Raw genomic sequence first — 20,576 nt, forward strand, 5'->3', positions numbered from 1 at the left:
ATTTACCAACACAGCACATATACTCAATACATGCCTGCTAAACTGAAATTTCACTTGTTGGTGCACCCTAATGTAATGACCCAGACTAAGACCCAATTTTAAAATCACTTACTGATTCCCTTAAAAACATTTCAGAGTACATTAATTCACCAGTTTAATACCATACCTTGAATCGGATCAGTCAAGCTGCCAGCACAATTGGTGTATTATAGAAAGTAAGGGAACAAGTCCTCAGTACTCACAGATGGTAGGTACCCAACAGGATGTTGCCCTTCTAGATGTGCAAACACATCTAATTCTGAATTCTTGAAATGGTGACAAGGTTTCTACTTGGTATTCCAAGTGCAATCTAAATCATGATGTCACCTGTTTATAGCTGGGTCAATCACAGACATTCACAAGTGTATTACCAATTCAGTATAATGATGATGATGATGATAAATACATTTAATACAAGTAAAACATAACATGCCACGGTCAAAACACAGGACAAGAATAAGCAATTTCCTGTTGAAATCACTGAAGACTTCCATTTACTAGGAAGAACATTCCTGCAGAATGTTGTTGTTGTTGTTGTTAGGTGCCATCGCGTGGGTACCAACTCATAAGCAAACTTATGCACAGCAAAACGAAACATTGCCCGATCCTGGGCCAACCTCACTACTGTTGTCATGCTTGAGTCCATCAATGCTGCCATTTGGCCAATCCATCTCATTGGGGGTCTTCCTCTTTTTTTCTGACCCTCCACCTTACCAAACATAACACCCTTCTCCAGTGACTGGTCCCTCCTAACAATATGTCCTAAGTATGAGAGGTAAAGTTTGGCTATCCTGGCCTCCAAGGAGCACTCTGGCTGCACTTCTTCCAAAACAGATCTATTGGTTCTTTTGGTAGTCCATGGCACTTTCAATATTCTCCTCAACACCATAACTCAAACGCATCAATACTTCTACGGTCTTCTTTATTCACTGTCCAGCTTTCACATGCATATGAGGTTATTGAAAATACCATGGCTTGGGCCAGGCGCACCTTAGTGCTCAAGCTCACATCTTTGCTCTTCAACACTTTCAAAAGGTCTTGTGCCGCAGATTTGCCTAATGCAATACGTGGTTTGATTTCTTGACTGCTGCTTCCATGAGTGTTGATAGTTGATCCAAGAAGAATGAAGTCCTTGACAACTTCAATCTTTTCTCCATTGATAAGAATGTTGTTTACTGGTTCAGTGGTGAGGTTTTTTGTTTTCTTTACATTGAGATGTAATCCATACCAAAGGCTGTACTCTTTGATCTTCATCAGTAAATTTTTTAAGTCATAGTCATATTTCTTGGCTAACAATTGCATATTAAGTGACGAGTGACAAGATTTGATAGCCTACCAGGTTTGAGGCTAAGCAAACTACTCATGTTGCATTATATTTCAAGCAGCCTTGATGTCACCTCAGCTTTCATAAGAAGCCAAATATCTTCCTTAGTTCCAATAAAAACAAATACATATAAACTCACCTACCAAAAGTTACAGTAACATGTGCATGTACTTCTTAAAGGAAATAGAATCTTTTCTCAAAAGTCTTTGAAATGTGTAGGTCATTAACAAAATAAACTGAGGTTCTTTGAGCAAACAGCTTTGGTGAGATTCTGTGTGTTGACTATATTGTGAAGTTTTACAATCCAAACTGTTTACCTTTTAAAGAGTTTTAAATTGCTCTTTTCATTTATATAGTTCTAGTCTCCACATCTGTGAGATAATATTTACTGAGTGCTTTATCCTGACAGGCATTGTGCTGAGCACTCCTGACATGCTATCTCACAAAAATCCTGAGGCTAACTTTTAAGAGGTAGGCTCAGAGAGGTTAATTTACCACCCCAAGGTCACACAGTAAGCGAAAGAGCCCAAATTTGAACCCAAATCTGACTCTAGGTTCTCAGGAAGGAAAAACAAAGTTTATATAATTTCTTTTTTTTTTCATTATTGTTGAGAATGGTGATGGTGTGGTGGTGTGCCGTGGAGTTGCTCCTTGCTGTTGAGAATATATACGGTAAATACCTACACCAGTTCGCTTCTCCACATGCAACTCAGTGAAGCTCATTACATTTGAGTTTTGCAAACACTCTCTATCATCCTCCTATTTTAAGCTTTCTCACTACCCACTAAGGTTCCTATCTATACTTTTTTGTTGTTGTTAAGTGCTGAGTCGGTTCCGACCCACAGCAACCCTGTATAGGGTTTCCGAGGTGCGGCTGGTGAGCCTGAAGCACCAACCATGCTGTTCAAACCGACTTTGCAATCTGGCACATTAACCTATAGTGCCACACCAGGAGAGCTGCTATTGTCAATTTTATCCCCCAAAGGTAGACCTTAAAAGAGTAAAATGCTCAAGGAAGACCATTTTTCCTGCTTCAGCTATACTAACTACTGTTTGGTTTTAAGAAGAATTCAAGGGATATTTTTGGTTATCTTAAGACAGTAGTCCTGGGGATTCATCCAGCCTTCACAATTTTAAAAAGTCTGGGTACCATGAGATTTTGAAATTCTGTTCAGCATTTTGTCCCTGTTAATCAAGATGCTTCTATAGGATCTTTGATCGAAATGCTCAGTAATGGTAGCCAGGCATTCAGGTTTCACAGCAAAGGAGACAGTTTATAAATGATTTAAATGATTATAAAAGGCTATTTACAAAATTAGCCCCCCCCCCAAAAAAAAAAAAAAAAACCTGGTCAATCAAGCCATGTGTCATTGAACACCCTAAATACAATTCCCAGGAGTATCAATACATTTAGATGGTATAGTATACATTCATCAACACATTCTGGAAGTTCTTGACTAAAAAATACAATCCACAAATGATCTTCAACAATGAATAAATATAAATAATGATTATGAATGTCACACAGAACAAGGTCACTGAAATCCGACTCCTGTTCCCAGCAATCTCCCACTATAAACCTTCTCTAGTCCCCATGAGCTTCACTGAAGATAAGAGCAAATAAAGACAGGATGGCACCTAAAGTTCCGAACAACTAGAAGAAGTTGCAGTCTATAATCCTTTTTTTTTGTTTGCCTGATCTCATTTAGTACCAGGTGCTGAAATATCTATCAGTTGACCACTTCTTCAAGAAGACACTGCCCTAGTCAAATGCCGTCCATCAGAGCAGGAGAGAGGGAAAAGGAGAATTTAAAAAAAAAAAAAAGCACTCGCTAGGCAAAGGGGAAAAAATAGCACTGATGGAAAACAAAGCCGCAGCCAGAAAAAAGAAACATATGGGTCATTTAAGTCGGGTTACATGCTGTTATTGCAAGTCATATTAAAAAAACAGTGAGCTAATTGTTGTTTTCTTCGCATCCAGAAAGTCAAGCTGCCAGTTTCTCAATGCTGCCCAGTACTAGATTGTGCCAAATGTAAGTACTAAAAAAATTAATCAAGAAACAACAGAGCTGTACTCAAAAGCAAATGAGCGGAGTGCCTGAAAAGTTCACAGCAAAACTGACTCACTTAAAAATGGAAGACAAATACAGAAGCTAGATTATATTTACTACAAATTTAGATTCAGAAAATAGAGTACAATCTCTGGTGTTGAGAATCTGAATGGTGAAGACAATATCTGAATTAATCTACAATTTAAAAAATCAGCTTTAAACTTTTAGCAAAATCAAAACTGCCTCTATATATTAATTATAAAGAAAAAAAGCAAATGGACTCATTCTTTTCTAAACATAAAATTGATCTATATTCCAATGTATTACAAGATTTGTAGTCCTGTGTCCTCTGCCATTCCAATAAAATTGGCAATAATTTTGGCTGCCTGCTTTTACTGTGGTTGAAGGAAATGTTTCTAATTACCCTAGAGAATAATCTAAGTCTACCAGGTTTAACTATAAAATGTGCCTCTTCGTAAGTTTAATTGATTGTATTCCACTAATAACATAAAGATAAACAAAGAAAGAAGGAGAAATATAAAGCTATACCACCTATGATATGATCAAAGAATAATTTAGAAGCTCCTAGAAGCATTTTTGTTTGTCTGCAAAGGTAGATTACACCTCTTACAATGGTAAACACTTTATTTGAATACATTCATCCTTTCTTTTTACTCTGAGCAACATTTCTCGGTTACTGGTTTACTTTTTGCATGATGCATTCTGTTCCCGTGAAGATTTAAAGCCTCTGAAACCCTACACAGGTTCGTTATGAGTCTGAAACAACTCAAAGGCACTTAACGCCAACCTATAACAAAAGGAGTCCAACAGCACAATGATTAAATGCTCACCTGCTAATCAAAAGGCTGGCAGTTCAAACCCACTCACTGGCTCCAAGATAGGAAGACCAGGAGATCTGCTTTTATAAAGACTGCAACCTACAGGACACCCTATGGAACATTTCTACTCTGTCACAATGATTTGAAACATGACTCGGCGGCACCTAACAACAACAAGCTATAACTAATGGAATTAAACGGCCATGTTTTATATTAGAACAATAAAGAAAAACAAAAAATACTCAACTTACAACTGTTCACTATACAATTTCAAGTGTGCATCTTAAGCTACAGGTGGCTCCAGCATCTCAGGATGGCTTCCAACAGAGAAAAGAGCTTGGAAACCCAGCTGCCAGAGGCCACAGCTCCCTCCACCACCTGAAAGCCCACTGCACTTTCAGAGGTGAACAATCACCCTGCACTGAGTTTACTAAAATGAATACACCACAGAATTTCAATGCAAGTCTAAAGAGTTTCTTTTTTTAAGTTCCAAGCCAGAGAGAGCTAGAGACAGAATGGAGAGAAAACAGGTTGTGTCAGAGAGGCATGATTACTAAGTGAGGCAAAGGCTGACAGAACTTGTCAAGTGGTTCCCACTAGAAGGTTCCAGACTATTTTGTGGCGGGGCACCCACATGTCACTACTGGGAAGTTGCTTCCCTGTTTTGGTACATTTTCTCCAGAAAAGTACCCACTAATTTCAGCAGAGGGATGAGGTGGGCAAAGTCCTGATGTCAGCATTCTAGGAGCCAGTCAAAACTCCTCCCTCTCCCAGTTCTGTCCTCAGTGCCCAGGAGTGCATTTGGGGGAGGCTCTTGGTTTAGGTTCTACAGAGAGTACATTTCTACAACTCTAAAACCAGAAGGGTGTAACCTCAGGACTACAAGGGAAGGGAAAGGATCTGAATGTCTAACTGCTTCTTTCAACCAAACCACCTGGCTGGCTGCCTCCGCAGAAAATTAATGTCTACCGAAATATCCCTGTTTTCACTACTAAACAAACATAAAAAAAGTGTATTTCATGCGGTAAGTGCCTTATCTAATGTTATCACAGAATAACTATAAGCCAATGACAAAGACCCATAATTAACTGCAGAGTCATTGCTCACTAGAATCTTTTGTGCCTCAAGCCTCTTTTCTAGAAATACAAAAAGTATTGGGCTCTGAATCCACAATCATAATGGTCATATACAAGAGCTCTCTTCACACAATGACACAAATCCTCTCTAACTGGCAATCTGCTACCCCAATGCGAAAACACGAATTCCCCGCAAATTTAGATTGCAAACTCAGAGCTTCCTAACAGTCAGAGTAGTCTCATACAGAGTGCTTCATGGAAAAATGCCAGCAAGACACATCTAATCACAGCAGGATTAAAGGAAAGTGGAAAAAAGTATAAAAATTCTGTATGCTGTAATAATATCCCAACATACCTAATATGACCCAAACAGCTGCCCTTGCTCAGTTGCTTGCAGATGGTCCTCTACTTCTGTAAATTTCACCTTCAAACACCCTGGACTACAGTATACTACCCACCCACAAACAGTCTTTCACACAACTGACTCAAATTTTCAAACAGCCGGAAATAAATGAATGTTTTCAGCTACTGCATATACAAGAGCTATCTTCTGGTGTTTTCCCCCCATTCATCAGTTTCTGTGCAATTATATTTTGAAATAAACTTTTAAAAGAAATGTATAGAAAACAAAAAAACAGAGAAAGAAAGAAATGAGTAGAAAATATAACGCTAGTGAAAAGAGGTAAACATCTCAAAATAAGAACATGTAAGATTAAGATAAAAATAATTAACATACGCCAACAACAGACTATCTTAAAAGGACAGTCACTGGACTTAAGCTGCGGACCAAAACAAGCTCAACTGTAAACAAAAAGAACTAAATGTAAGCACATGCATAAACGCTCACAGTGCTAGTGTTGGGTTAAAGAAGGGTGTTTATCTGTTAGATGGTTGGGACCACTGATCATCAGACCATACAGAGGACTGCTTCGATGGGACAACCATCTTGGTAAGGTGGCCCATGGTTGATTTTACACTTTCTCTATATCAAGTGGCTTAGGATATACAATAAAACCATGCTTCTCAAGTTTGGGTACAAATGAGGTGTGGGGGGGGGGGCAGTGCTGGGGCAAAGATGGTATTCTTGAAATATACCTGGTCCCCAAATAACACAGCATGTCTCTCATTCTTTGCCTGATAAATTATCAGATGGCATACTATTGGTCCTGGTGGAGCAATGGTTAAGTGCTTGGGGCTACCCAAAACGTCAGTGGTTTGAACCCACTAGCTGCTCTGTAGGAGTAAAAGCCTGACAATCCATTCCCATAAAAATTGACAACCTTGGAAACGCGATGAAGCAGTTAGACTAAGTCCTACAGGGTCACTATGAGTCACAATCAACTCCTGGCATACAACAGCACAAAACAACATATTTTCTTGGAATAATATCAGAACTTATTAAGAGTTTCACTGCCTACATCTGTCTTTCTCACTCAAAATTAATGGGGTAGCAATTTATAACTAACTCAAAACAAGACAATACAATGAATAATTTTCCATGGAAGGGGGTCCGCAAAAGAAGAGGAAATAAAAATTATTTGTTGTTGTTGTTAAAAGCCATTGAGTCAGTTCTGACCCATAGTGACCCTGTACAGGGTTTCCCAGGAGCAGCTGGTAAGCTTGAACCGCCAACCATGCAGTCCAAACGACTTTGCAGTCTGGCGCATTAACCCACAGTGTCACACCAGGTTTGCATGACTGCAAATAGAATTGCTGAAGTTATATTTAAAGTTTGCTTAGTTCAATAATAATATACTATTTGAAGTTATCACATTTTAGCTATGAAATGAGGGGTAACTGCTTTAAAAGAAAAGTAGAACACATTATGACAGCTTCCCTACAACAGGCCAACTACATCATTTGTTTGGAAAGAAACTTTAGAGCACTTCAAACAAGTTTAATTTTGGTATTCTTTAACTCAGCACACTCAAAAAAGAAACTTAAATTAAGACAAATAAGCTCAGTCTTTATTTATCCAGTATTATTAGAGAAAATAGTAAGGTTTTCCACATAAATTAGACAGAAAACAAAAGCTATCCCATTCACACAAAAACTAGACTTTGCTCATTTCATGTGTATACTTGACACACAGTATAAATATATGAATTTTGGCAAATTCCCTTCTGTCTATAAACTTATCAAAGAAAATGGGAAGATCCTGAACACCGAAGCACTTTTTGTTGTTGTTAAGTGCTGTTGAGTTGGTTCTGACCCATAGTGACTCTGTATAGGGTTTCCAGGGAGCAGCTGGTGAGCTTGAACCACCGACCTTATGGTTCAAAAAGACTTTGCAGTCCAGCACATTAACTCACAGTGCCACAACAGGACTCAATACACTAGACTGCTGAGAGGAAATGTAATTTGCTCTCCTTAGCTACTGAAGTATTCATAATGACAGTTTGGGGCCAATCTTCAGTTTTTGAAAAATGTGCATGGTCTCTGAGTGACACGTTTTTACTTAATAAACATGGGAAGAGAGATACTTTAGATGTTTGTCTGTAAAATGGCTATTAGTGTGACCAGTCATAGAAAAGATGTCAAGATACTGGCCAATTGTAAACTCCTGTCTTCGATGTGTGGGACAAGAAAAGATGTCTTTCATTTGAAAATTCATCATGAATGAGAACAGAGGAAAGTATTACTGTAACAGAAATTTCTATTCTATTTCTCTAGACCTGCCTCTTGATCTTTAAAAGCGCCCTACAGAGACTAGAAAAGGATGAAAGGGTTATCCTTGAGTTGCTCATTGAGGTCTAGGAAACCTCGACACGTAACAAGGGGCGGGGTAAACTGTAATACACATGCTTTAATGGGAGAGAATTTAAATTCTTGTGGTAACTCTATCAAGTTGCACTGGACCATACTGTACACTATATGTAGCTTTTTATCTGTTTGAAATGTGACCTAATTCTCTAATGTAATTAAGTGATAACTGGTTAGACTTTCGTTGGGCCTTCACACAGTGCTGCTGAGGAGTCCTGCTGTGGCACTATGGGTTAATGCAGTGGACTGCAAAGTCAGTTTGAACTGCAAGATTGGTGGTGCAATCTCACCAGCCACTCCTCGCAAACCCTATACAGGGTCTCTGAGTCAGAACCAACTTGACAGCAATTAACTGTAACAATGGTGATGCCATAGGATAAGCACTGGACTGGTAACCACAGGTCAGCAGTTCAAACCCACCAATCGCTCTAAGAAACTATACAGAGTAGCTGAGTCAAAACCAACTTGACAGTACACAACAGACTTTTAAATCTGTGCCATCCAAAAATTATTTTTAAAAATGTTTACACTGAATCTTTTCTATCCCCCGCCCCATGACATCATTTTTTTAAATTTTAGAATTTAGGAAATATTTCACAAGTGGATATATGTTATTGAAAATTTACTGCATTATAACTGGAACCTGGGTAGACAGGAAATCCATTGTGTGCTAGTTCCCCTTGCCAACATTTGACTTTATGAAAGGATGTGTGATTGTATATAGACATGAAACCCACAGAGCAGACAGGTTACAATTAAAAGCATATACATTACAGTTCACCCAGTCTCTTGTGAAAAACCAGTAACAACCTACTGTGAATCACACACGTCATCACGATCAGTCCTAGGTGGGCAGGAAAGCCTGAGGAGGGAAGTATGTTCTGAGAAGGGAACACAGGAGATTCAGGAGTTATGTTGCCTGCACAGAGAAGCAGTGGGACTAAGGAGGTAGTCTCTAAAGTCATAGTTTTCAACTAGGCTGTATGAGGGGGCTTCACAAAGTGCGTGGAAAGTATTTCCAGCAAGATGGTAAATTAGATAGATGCACTACACGAACCCTCTACAACACAGATCCATGAGACCATATGAAAGACACAGCTGAAAATCTTGGAACCCTGGATGGAGAGGAAAGGTTAGAGAAGCAGACTGAGAGTTTTCGAGGAGGTGACGCTGAACAGGGACAGAAAGTGATTGAGAAACGACTGGTGAATGGACAGCCAGACACAGCACAGTCATCTTGAACTTTCTGAGCATCTTTGGAGACAGAATGCAGACTGGCAGAGCAGATTCACACAGAGAACAGGAAAGGTGTCATTTCCTCTTTTTCACCACGATCCCCTGGTGACCAGAGGTGTGGTCAATTCCCACCCTAATCCACCCACAGTGCAGACCCTGCCCTCAGCAAGGTCACAGCCTCAGGGTGGTGAGCCACATCAGTATAAGGAAAGGGTCAGTTGTACCAATTTGGTGCCTGGATACATGCAAGCTTGGCTCCAGACCTACAGAGCCCACAGAGCCACCAGACCAGCATTAATTAGTCTAGCAGTTATTTGTCTAACCCTCATAATCAGCCACCCTGCCCCCAGCTGCCCTGTGATCCTCACAGACACTGAAACCAGCTCCAACAAGGGCCTCCATGAACTGTTTCCTGATTGAGTGCCCTGAGCAAAGACAACACCTAAGCCTACAGGAACTCTATCTAGAGCCAGGAACTGGGTCCTTACATCCCTCCCTCACCCACCTCATGAGCTCCTTGGCTAGCAGAAGCCCCCAGAAGTTTCTCCTATCTGCAGCCAACAGCTGCACTGGATTTTTCTTTTTGTAATTTGGTTTCTTTTTTTTTTTCCTTTCATTGTTTCATTGTTTTCATTTATGCATTCCTTCTTCTCCTTCATCTCTTTCCATTCCCTTGAACTTTTATACTTTCTTTCTGCACTTTTGTTTTTCCTTCTTCTGTTTCTGATGTCCCCTCTTCTTTTTTTGCCTTTTCATCTTTATTACTCTCTACTTTCTTTCTCTTTTCACCTTCCCTCTCACTGGTTTTTCTAAGGGTTTTGTTTTTCTTTTATTTTCTCTCTTATTTTTCTCTTTTATAGCTCCATTTTCTTGTCCCTCTTATTATCTCTTTTTAATTATTATATATATATATATATATAGGAGTCATGGTGTGACACTGTGATTTAATGCACCAGACTGCAATGCCATTTGAACTGCAAGGTTGGTGGTTCAAACCCACCAGCTGCTCCTCAGAAACCCTACACAGAGTCACTATGGGTCGGAAGCAACTCAATGGCACTTAACAACAACATTTTTTTTGGGGGGGGGTGGTTCTGCCTGTGTTTATTTCTTTTTTTTTTTCCTTTATTATTTTCTCTTTTCATTGTTGGTTGCTTGTTTATTTTGTTTTGTTTTCTTGTGTGTGCTATGTGTGTGTGGCGGGGAGGGGGAGCCTCCTCTTTTCCACCCAATGGTGCCATACAGTCCAGTAACACAATTAGTCCAATGGACATGTGAGCATCAGTCCATGACCCTGAGACCAGAAGAACTAGATGGTGTCTGGATGCCACTACCAACTGCTCTGAAAGGGATGGTATTAGAAGGTCCCTCGATAGACTGTGGACCAGTACTCACAATCATAAAAGACCAGGCTTACTGGTCAGGTAGAGACTGGTGGAACCCTAAGACTCTGGGCCTTGGTCACCCTTCAGATCTGGAACTGAACTCACCCCTATGGCTCAATGTTCAGTCAAGCAGTAGACAGACAGACAGACAGATAGAGGGCCAACAACAATGGTGAGGAGGTAGGCACACCATACAATGGTCAGTCATTTGAAATCAGAAGGGTAGCATTTACCCAGAGACAAAGGGAAGGGTTGGGAAAGAACAAGGAATGGGGGAAGACATGGGAAAGAGGATGCCACAGTGCGGGGAGAGCAATCACTAAGAGGAAATGATATGTCTCATTTCTTGGATGTAAAACTGATGATCTGCTCTGTAAACCTTCATTCAATTCACACTAAAATGTTGAAAAAAAAAGTAGATTCCCTTTAATAACTTTGATACAAATTATTCCCTGCCATTGGCTCTCATTTTCACAGTGTGTCAGCACTCTCATGATTTCCATCTGTTTGCTTCATTTCCACGGGTCCAGCTCCCCTTCCCCCACTCCTTGCCATTTCATCAGTAGTTTTCAGTAACTGCTGGCCATTTGGCACCCTGTAGTTAATTATTTAAGGGAACAGATTACTCACAGGTTTTTTTGCATGTTATAAGCCAATCAATTATTCAGTGGAAATAGCTTCAATTCTAAATTGGTGGGGTTCCTCTAACCTCTACTTGTCAAACAGGTCTGGACTTTTTTAGGAATCGGAGTCTTGTTCTAGATTTTCCCTCTCATTCTATCCGGGACCTTCTATTGTGTCCTTGGTCAGAAGAGTTGGTAATTCCATGAACTTCTTAAAGCCCCTTCATATATGTTCCTTGAGGGGGATATAACAACTTCCCAGTTGCCTAAATTGATGCTTGAGCGAGTGCTGAGATCAAGGAGTCCCTTTTCATAAGAGCCAAAGAAGGGACACCCTCACTTCTGTAGTATTTCTGACAGGAAGTAATCATGAAGAAACAAATGATAAACAACCCAAAATGAAGAACATCTAATAAAAACAAAGGGATGACATTATTCAGAAACTTCAATATCATAAAAGAGAAACACCACAGAAATATTCCAGACAACTAAATACAAGACTTACTCCTGGTCTGCATGCTGTACTGAAGGGGAGAGATTCTAGAAATGACACTAATGAGTCAATTAACAAAACTGAAATACAGTCAATACAACTACTAAATTGACTAAAAGTAGATTAAAATATTATATTGTAGTATAGGGCTGTGGGTTAATGCACTGGACTACAAACTCAGTTTGAGCCGCAAGGTTCAAGCTTACTAGCCACTCCTCAGAAACTCTATACAGGGCTTCTATGGATTAGAATTGACTTGATGTTACTTAACAACAACAACAAGGTAATATTCTATTCATAGAAAACAGACATTGGAAGTATTTAGGAGTAAAGGGTCACAATGCCTATAATGAAACTGAATCTTGAATAATTCACGGGGGGAAATTATATACATAGAATTTTGAATGGGGGAAGTAGGGGAATACACATACACACGTAATCAAGATAGAGCACATTATAATATAATAGGTAAAATATTAAAAACAGGTGAACTCAGAGGGTAAATAGTAGTGATAAGTATACAACCTTGGAACAACAATATTTTGGGGGTAGATACATGGACAGAGACAACGTGCTGAATGAGGATGGGAGGAACAGTGGAATACATGTGTATACATATATATTTATGTTTACTATCCCACAGATATACAAGAATTTGAAAGAGGATATTGATACATGAATATTTACCTGTCCTGCAAACACAACTGTGGATATGGTGTAGCCTACAGCGGGCAAAATGCTGAAAACTTCCTGAACATTCTCAAGCATCTTAATGTAATGAGTAGCTGAGCCTGGGAACTCAGGACCATAGTCTCAGGGAACACTGAGTCAACTGGCATAACACAGTCTGTTTTTACATCCTGCTGTGGTGAATAGCATCTGGGATATTAAAAGCTCATGAGCAGCCATCTAAGGAGCAGCTATTGGTCTTTCCATGTGTGGAAGAAAGAAAAGCAATGAGAATTGAAGATGCTTGAAATCAGTTAATCTAGCAGTCTAATGGAACATGGGAACACATCAGTTTCCATGACTCTGAGACCAAAAGAACTAGATAGTGGCCAGCTACCACTACCAATTGCTCTGAAAAGGATCACATTAGAAGGCCCTGGATAGAGTGATAGACTATGTGGAACAAAATTCAAAATTATTAATTAAAAAAAAAAAAAAAAGACAGTGGCTATGCTGGTCCAAAAAGAGACTGGAGGAACCGAGAACCATGGCCCTCTACCACCCTTTAGGTCTGGAAAGGAATTTACCCCTCGTGGTCTAACTTTCAGCCAAATAGTAGTTAGGTATATCAGAGGAACAACACTAGGAAGGTATGCTCACTATAAATGACTGGACAGCCAATCATTCAAACTCACAGAGGCAACAAAGGTGAGACGGCTCCGGAAGGAGGGTGGACTGAAAATAGGAGCCACTGGATTAAGCATAAGAACTGTTGTTGCATGGGCGGGGGGAGAAGGATTGCAATCATTGAGATGAAACAAAGTGTACAACTTGTTAAGTGTGAAACTGATGACCTTGTCCTGTAAACATTCACTCAATTCATAATAAAAAGATAAAAAAAAAAAAAAAAAGACAGGTGAACCTCAGTGGCACATAACACAAATACCGAAACTTTTCTATAAATTTGAAATTTAAAAGTTTATATTTTTATTCCTCAAACTTTATTCTAATACTATTACACATCTCATATATAACCAGATCATGTTGAAAAGCAATACTTACCATAAGTGCCAGGAGATTTTTCTTCATAAGTAAAATGAACTTGCAATTCCTCCTCTGTCATCTCACAGATGAACACTTTCAGAACACAGCAAATAATAAACAAAGCATTGTGTGTCTGCCAAATGAAGATATGGCTAGAAAGGAAACACCAAAATCACACGAATCAGTTTGAATCATGAGCATGGCCAGTTCATTTTGAGCACACTTTCTTCAGGACCCACCAACCACTCTGTCTACCCAATGTGTAATATTGTAACGGTGGCCACTAGTTTCCTAATTGTTCATGACATTACATTGGATCCATGGTGACTATTATAGCTTACTGTATATCTCACACTGTGTACTTTACATAGTGAGCCAATGGAATAAAAAAAACTTTATTGATGTTTGTGAGTGTGATTGCCCTTAGTTCTTGACTTTAGAGTTTTGTTTGTTTGTTTTTTGAGCTATGGTACCATAAAGAAGGAGTGCTGGTATGTAGTGCTGTGGGGTAAGGCATCAGACTGCAAAGCTGGTTTTTAAACTGGTTTTTGAACTGGTTCACAATGGTGAGGTTATTGCCATTGTAAACAAGGGCTGAATATGCAATGCATAACAATCAACTCTGTTGCCTGTGGTAATTTGATCCAAACAGGAAAAAAACAGCTCTCAAAGATGGTACCAGCCATGCTGCTTTGAATGTGTGCTGCTCTCCAGAGATTTGATGTACACTTGATAGAGAACTACTTTCATTGATCCCAATACCGTAATATAAAGGGATCGGTATAGCAGAGGTGTTTTAGAACCAAGAATTTGAGTCAGTAGACAGGATGTGTCCTTGATCAAATGGTATTTTTCCATAGGACTGCACTGAGGGTTAAATGAGATTAATGCATGGAAGGAGTCCTGGTGTGGCACCAGACTGCAAAGCTGTTTGAACTGCAAAGTCGGAGGTTCAAGCTCACCAGCTGCTCCTTGGAAACCCTATACAGGGTTGCTGTGGGTCGGAATCAACTCAATGGCACTTAACAACAACAATAACCATAAAGAAAATAAGTGCAAATACAATTGGCCCTCCTTATCCATGGGTTCTAGATCTGTGGAGTCAATCAATCATGGATGAGAAATACCAGGGGTGAAGGAGGAGAAAAAGCAATTAGATGGTCAAATTCAAGTCCTATTCTCATTGCATTATGTATTATAAGTAATCATGAGATGATTTAAAGTACAAAAGTCATAGGCAAGTAGTAACATTGCATTGTAATACACAAATCTGCACAAAAGACCTCTTTAAATTGTTATAGAGCAAAGGTGTCCTTTTGAGAACTAAGGTGCACCTAACTAAGCAATGGTATTTTCAATCACCTCATATGAATGAGAAAATTGGACAATGAATAAGGAAGACTGTAGAAGAATGGATGCATTTGAACTACGGTGTTGGAGAAGAATATTGAAAGTACTACAGACTGCCAGAAGAACAAATAAATTTGTCTTGGAAGAAGTGTAGCCAGAAGGCTCCTTAAACATCAGAATGGCAAGCCTGTATCTCTTGTAGTTTGAACATGCTATCAGGAGGTGCCAGTCCCTGGAAAAGGACATCGTGCTGGGTAAAGGGGAGGATCAGCCCCATCAGATGGACTGACACGATGATAGCAACAATAGGCTTAAACACAACAGCGAGTGTAAGGAAGGGGTTAGACTTAGCAGTGTTTTGGTCGGTTGTGCATCGAGTCGCTATGAGACTGAATCAACTTGACAGCACCTAATAACAATGCCATTTTATATAAGGGATATGAGCATCCACAGATTTAGGTATCCTGGAAGCAATCCTCTATGGACATGAAGGGGCAACCAGACATGACAAAAAATTTAAATGTGGCCCACTAGCAACACAGTACAATATTTACTATTTGTATTCATCACCATGAACCGACAAGAAAAACTTGAGGTGGATTCAACAGAATGTGTTGAGAAGGGGAGTGAATAATCATGTAAAAGATTGCTATTTACTTAAAAAATGCTTGAGTGCATAAATGATTAACCTTCCACTGAATTTAAAATGAAAAAAATAACAGACTGGAATGAAACAATACTCAAACTAAGTCACTCTTTAAACTAGATGTGACTAGTAGTAATGGAAAAAATTACTCCTTTTGTAATGACTGCATCACAATTAATCTTCTTAAAGAACATATTTCTAAAAACTGTCTAATATGCTGAAATCAAAGAGTCTAGAATTTAAAATCCTACCCAATGGCCTGCATGTGAAACTAAAATCTCTATATTTTACCTTTTCCCCTTAATAATGCAAACAATTCCTTAACAGAATTTTCAGAAGACCATCAGTCTAATTTCAAATAAAATTAATATTAATATTGCCAAATATAAAGAGGACATGACTTAATAATCAGTTGACTTACTTCTCACATTCCGCTGATAGTTTTAGTTCTTTGGTTCGGGAAAGGAAGACCTTAACTAATGCAGCAAAGTTTCCTGTTCGAGGATTGTTTTCAACTGGAAGAGAACAGAAAAGAAAAACTAAGAACTGGAATTGAAGCAAGCCTATCAAAACATTTATAAACCAAATACATAATTCAAGTTGTTTATTGGTCAGCCTCCATATCAATTTCAAATCTAAAAAGGGGCATAAGCCATGAGAGAAACTGCTGTTTGATCTTCATTCGGAGCAACAACAACAAAAAGTGATTCACAACATGGAAATCTGTAGGGGAAAGCACTCACAAGTCATGTCAGAATCTGAAATTGTCAAGATGTAATAGGTTATTGCTGTTGTTGTTAAGTGCCGTTGAGTCAGTTCTAACCCATGGCACTCCTATATAGGGCTTCCGAGGAGCAGCTGGTGAGCTTGAACCTCCGACTTTGCAGTCTGGTGCCACACCAGGACTCCTTCCATGCATTAATCTCATTTAACCCTCAGTGCAATCCTATGAAAGAAACACCATTTAATCAAGGAAAGATCCTGTCTACTGACTCAAATTCTTGGTTCTAAAACACCTCTGCTATACCAATCCCATTATATCAAGGTATTGGGATCAATGAAAGTAGTTCTATCAAGTGTACATCGAATCTCTGGAGAGCAGCACACATTCAAAGCAGCATGGCTGGTACCGTCTTTGAGAGCTGTTTTTTTCCTGTTTGGATCAAATTACCACAGGCAACAGAGTTGATTGTTATGCAGTGCATATTCAGCCCTTGTTTACAATGACAATAACCTCACCATTGTGAACCAGTTCAAATCCCTGATCAGAATCTTCAATTTTACTGATACAGAAAAATAGCGCGGAGAGGCTTGGTTTTAAGCCTAAAGCCAGAAATATTGTAGTGACAAATGCCTAACCTTTTTGTTTTACCAATGGTTTTCAAACTGTGAGATCCAAAAGTTCAGAATATTTGCTTATTTTTCCAAGTACCTTTTGAAAACTGGAAATGTAAACACTCAACAAACTGGAATGCCATGAGCACTTATTTTGTTGCTGAGGTTTGGTGACAATTTGCTTTAGCTTTCTTCTCTAAGCATATACTTAAATGTCTTGAAACCATGTCAAAGATTTTAAGAAGGAAATCGCTCTCAGGCACTTTATTTTTTAATCCAGGTCTATACATAGATTTTTTTTTTTTTTTTTAAGGTTTTTATTGTGGATTGAGTGAAAGTTTACAGGGCAGATAGATCATCAGTTTTGCATTCAACAAATCATCAACCTTATTTCATTACAATGATTATAATCCCCTCCATGTACCATCATTTAACAGCATTACTCTCAATCCACTTTAGCTTTTTAAAACAAAAAACAAAAAAAAACACTCAGGCATATATAATAATTTACATCTCCAAAGGGCACATGCTGCAAGTCTGTCTCCTGGTCACCAGCTCTTACTTAATCCCTCCCTTCCCATAAATCTAAAGTCCACAGCTGCTCCCCTTCTCCATGACCCCATCTCTACCTCCATCTCTGGCATCACTGCCTCTGTGGATAAGGTCCTGCATTCTGCTTGTGAGCTTCTCCCTTGATGGTTCTAGGGTCTTCTGTTTCTGGACTATAAGATTAACCACTCCCTTGTTTTTGTTACAAAACTTCTACCTTTACAAGTGTGACAGTCACAATTAGTCATAACAATTATTCACTACTGAATCATACAAACCTTATCCCCATCTCTTTTCACCAGACCCATCTAGCCAAGATGAAATCTATTCAGTGGGGATTCTTTCTTTCCCCTCATACTCTTAAACTAAGAGTTTGTAAGCCAGTCACTTCATGTCTTTAGTGCCCTCTCATTTTAAGTAGCCAATGTCTAAGTTGCCCATCCATATCGACCCTGTGTACAGAGGAGATAGCATTGATACTTGCTGTGAAGACTCCTTCCCTCTCTGTTGGTATTTAGAATAACTACCTCTCTGCATATAGGTCAGGTTCATCAAATTGTAGCAATTTACCCTTGTTTCCTTTATCAAGAAAAAAAAATTTTTTTGTAATCTTCCTCTAGTCAAGTTCTGATTATGGAGCCATCAAGGCTAGGTCAAATGGGTACTGTCTGCAAGTTTGGGTGTTCTTGTGCATCTCCCCTCACTTCATATCAGCTGGATGCTTCATTCTCAGCTCTAGCCCTCTGTGGCTATGTCCTTGTCCATGGGCTCAAGGATTCTCAGGTCTCACCACACTTTGGACCAACCAGCCCTTCCTCTTCACTCTCTCATCTCCAGGTCAACGGGAGTCAATGGACTGTGGTTGAACTCAGCCCATTTCTTCATTGCTGCCTTTCCCCCTCTTCCACTCACCAGTAGACCAATGTGGTCGCCAGCAAGCTTACATGCCTGTTCATGTGTTTACTTTGAGTATCAGTCTTAGAGGGGAGTTTGTCCTGAAGGAACTTGATTGCTTCCTTGATGTCTTCCTGGAGAACAGCTTGCTTATTCTTGTAGTAGCCAGTCATGCTGACATTTTTGTTTTGGGTTTTTCCTGATGATCTTTCTTTGAAGATGTATCTTCTGTCACTGTAGCTATTCCAGTCTGCTTGTCCTTTTTAGTGGGAATGTCCCACCTCATAAGGTTCTGGATGGGACTCAGAATTCCACCTAAAGACCTATATACTCTGTAAAGGCTTTGTAAGAGGCCTATTTCACTGGGTTAGTTGTAGAATCCCTTTTAGGTATTCCAATCAGTTATAGGCTAAAGACAGGCTTACAAGTTTTCTCTAATGATGTTTCCCAACATTCCTTTCTATCCCACTCAAGTGTCTACTTTACAATGGTAGGCAAACAAAACTAATATTCATAAGACAGTCAAGCATTTTCTTTCAGGGTTTTATACATGTCTCCCCATTTTTTTTCTTGCCTGCATGGTTTCTTTGAGAAATCCAAGCTTAATTTGATTTGCTTGCCTTAGTATGTTACACTTCTCTTTTCCCTAGCTGCTTTCAGGATTCTGTCCTTATCTTTGATTTTGGAGAGCTTGACTATGACATATCTTGGTGATTGTCTTATACGGTCTATCCTTCCTGGGATTCGTTGAGCTTCTTGAATGCTTATCTTTTTGCTTTTCAGGATGTTAGGAAATTTTTCTTCCAGAAGCTCTTCAACTATCTCCTCTGTGGTCTTGACTCTTATTGTTCAGGAATGCCAATAATTCTTCAGTTATTCTTCTTCATGTTGTCCAACATGAATCTTAGGCCTTCTTCAGATTTTTTTTTATCTTTTGTGTTTGATCTTCCATCTTAGTAGTGTTGAGAGATTTATCTTCTAGCTCAGTAGTTCTGGCATCTATTACTTCAGTTATACTACTTTGCCTTTTCACTGTATTGTCAATTTCTGATATTCTATTATTAATCGTTTGGATCTCTTTTTGAGGTTTTGAATTGTATCCAATGCTGCATCTATCATATTTGATTGTTCCTGTAGCACTTTCCTGACTTCCTCCTTATTTCTCTCAACTCCATTGTACAATGTCTCAATACATTTTATAATCACTTTTCTAAATTCCTTCTCAGGCATTTCCAAAGCCTGCCCATCTTCCAGTATGGAGTGTAGGTCTACTTCCAACTCATTTGCCTCAGTCACTTTATCTTGTTTCTGGATATATGCTGATATGGTCATCTGTTCCTGCTTTTTAGGTATATTCAGGAGTTATCTGTGGCCTTAATACTTAGATGGGTGTGTATTCTGGTATTTTTTTATGCTTTCTGATTGCCTCCAGGTAGATGTGATCAGGAGATGGGCTTCCATGTTCATGCTTCTTCACAAGAAATCTCAACATGTCACTGTTGGTCGCTGTAACGTAACTCAGGATTTAATTTTCAGCCTATTTCCTTTTTAATCTGTCTGTCCTATTCCACAATCCCTGTTCAGCCCTTTTTCCTACTGATAAACAGTTCAGGGCCAGCTGTGGCCATTTGGTTTTAAGTGGAAAATGTCACTTTAAATTTTGAGATCTGTGTGCACGCAATATAGAACCCTCCAGGGGTGGGGGGTGGGATATCCACTCACTCAGGCACCCCCTCTAATCACCAGAATCGAGGTGTGCAGACAGCGACACACCAATGAACAGATACCCCAAAAAAAGAACGTCCACATATTTATCTCCATGGTTCTGCCAGGCGTCTGTGGCTCTGATCCTTCCCCAACTTGGTTTCGCCCAAGATGGCAGCACTGGGAGCAGCTGAGCATCTTGAATTAGAAAGCAATGGATTTCTTTTTTCTGTTACAAATTCCCCTAGCTGTAAGCCTTAAACCTTCTAAATATTCCTTTATATGTGGTTCAGAGCTCTGGCACCATCCCCTGAGCCTGCTTGGTCTGGTATTCTGTGTTGTTGCTGATGGAGCTCTTCACTGCACTTCCACCCAATCCACCATCTTGTTTGTTCTCTATACATAGATATTTTAGAAGAACCACTTTACATGGGACTAAGTCCATCTTTCAGGAGGTACTCACTCATCTCTGCCAAGAAATTTGGAAGACAACTATATGGCCGACTGATTAGAAGAGATCTGTATTTGTGCCCATTCCAAAGAGAGGTGACCCAAC

The 20,576-nt window shown here is 39.3% G+C and overlaps 1 protein-coding gene across 2 annotated transcripts in view; it reads right to left on the bottom strand.

Annotated features, from left to right (window-relative positions):
- DYM (dymeclin) overlaps positions 1–20,576 on the bottom strand; it is a 429,499-nt gene that overhangs the window by 374,804 nt on the left and 34,119 nt on the right. For both annotated transcript variants that reach the window (XM_006837482.1, XM_006837483.1), the window contains 2 exons: positions 15,960–16,053; positions 13,561–13,694 (listed from right to left, as the gene is read on the bottom strand). In XM_006837482.1, coding sequence (XP_006837545.1) covers positions 13,561–13,694; positions 15,960–16,053 — 228 coding nt within the window. The remainder of the gene's footprint in view (positions 1–13,560; positions 13,695–15,959; positions 16,054–20,576) is intronic.

Source organism: Chrysochloris asiatica, unplaced genomic scaffold (genome assembly GCF_000296735.1).
Source record: "Chrysochloris asiatica unplaced genomic scaffold, ChrAsi1.0 scaffold00021, whole genome shotgun sequence".
Lineage (NCBI taxonomy): Eukaryota > Metazoa > Chordata > Mammalia > Afrosoricida > Chrysochloridae > Chrysochloris > Chrysochloris asiatica.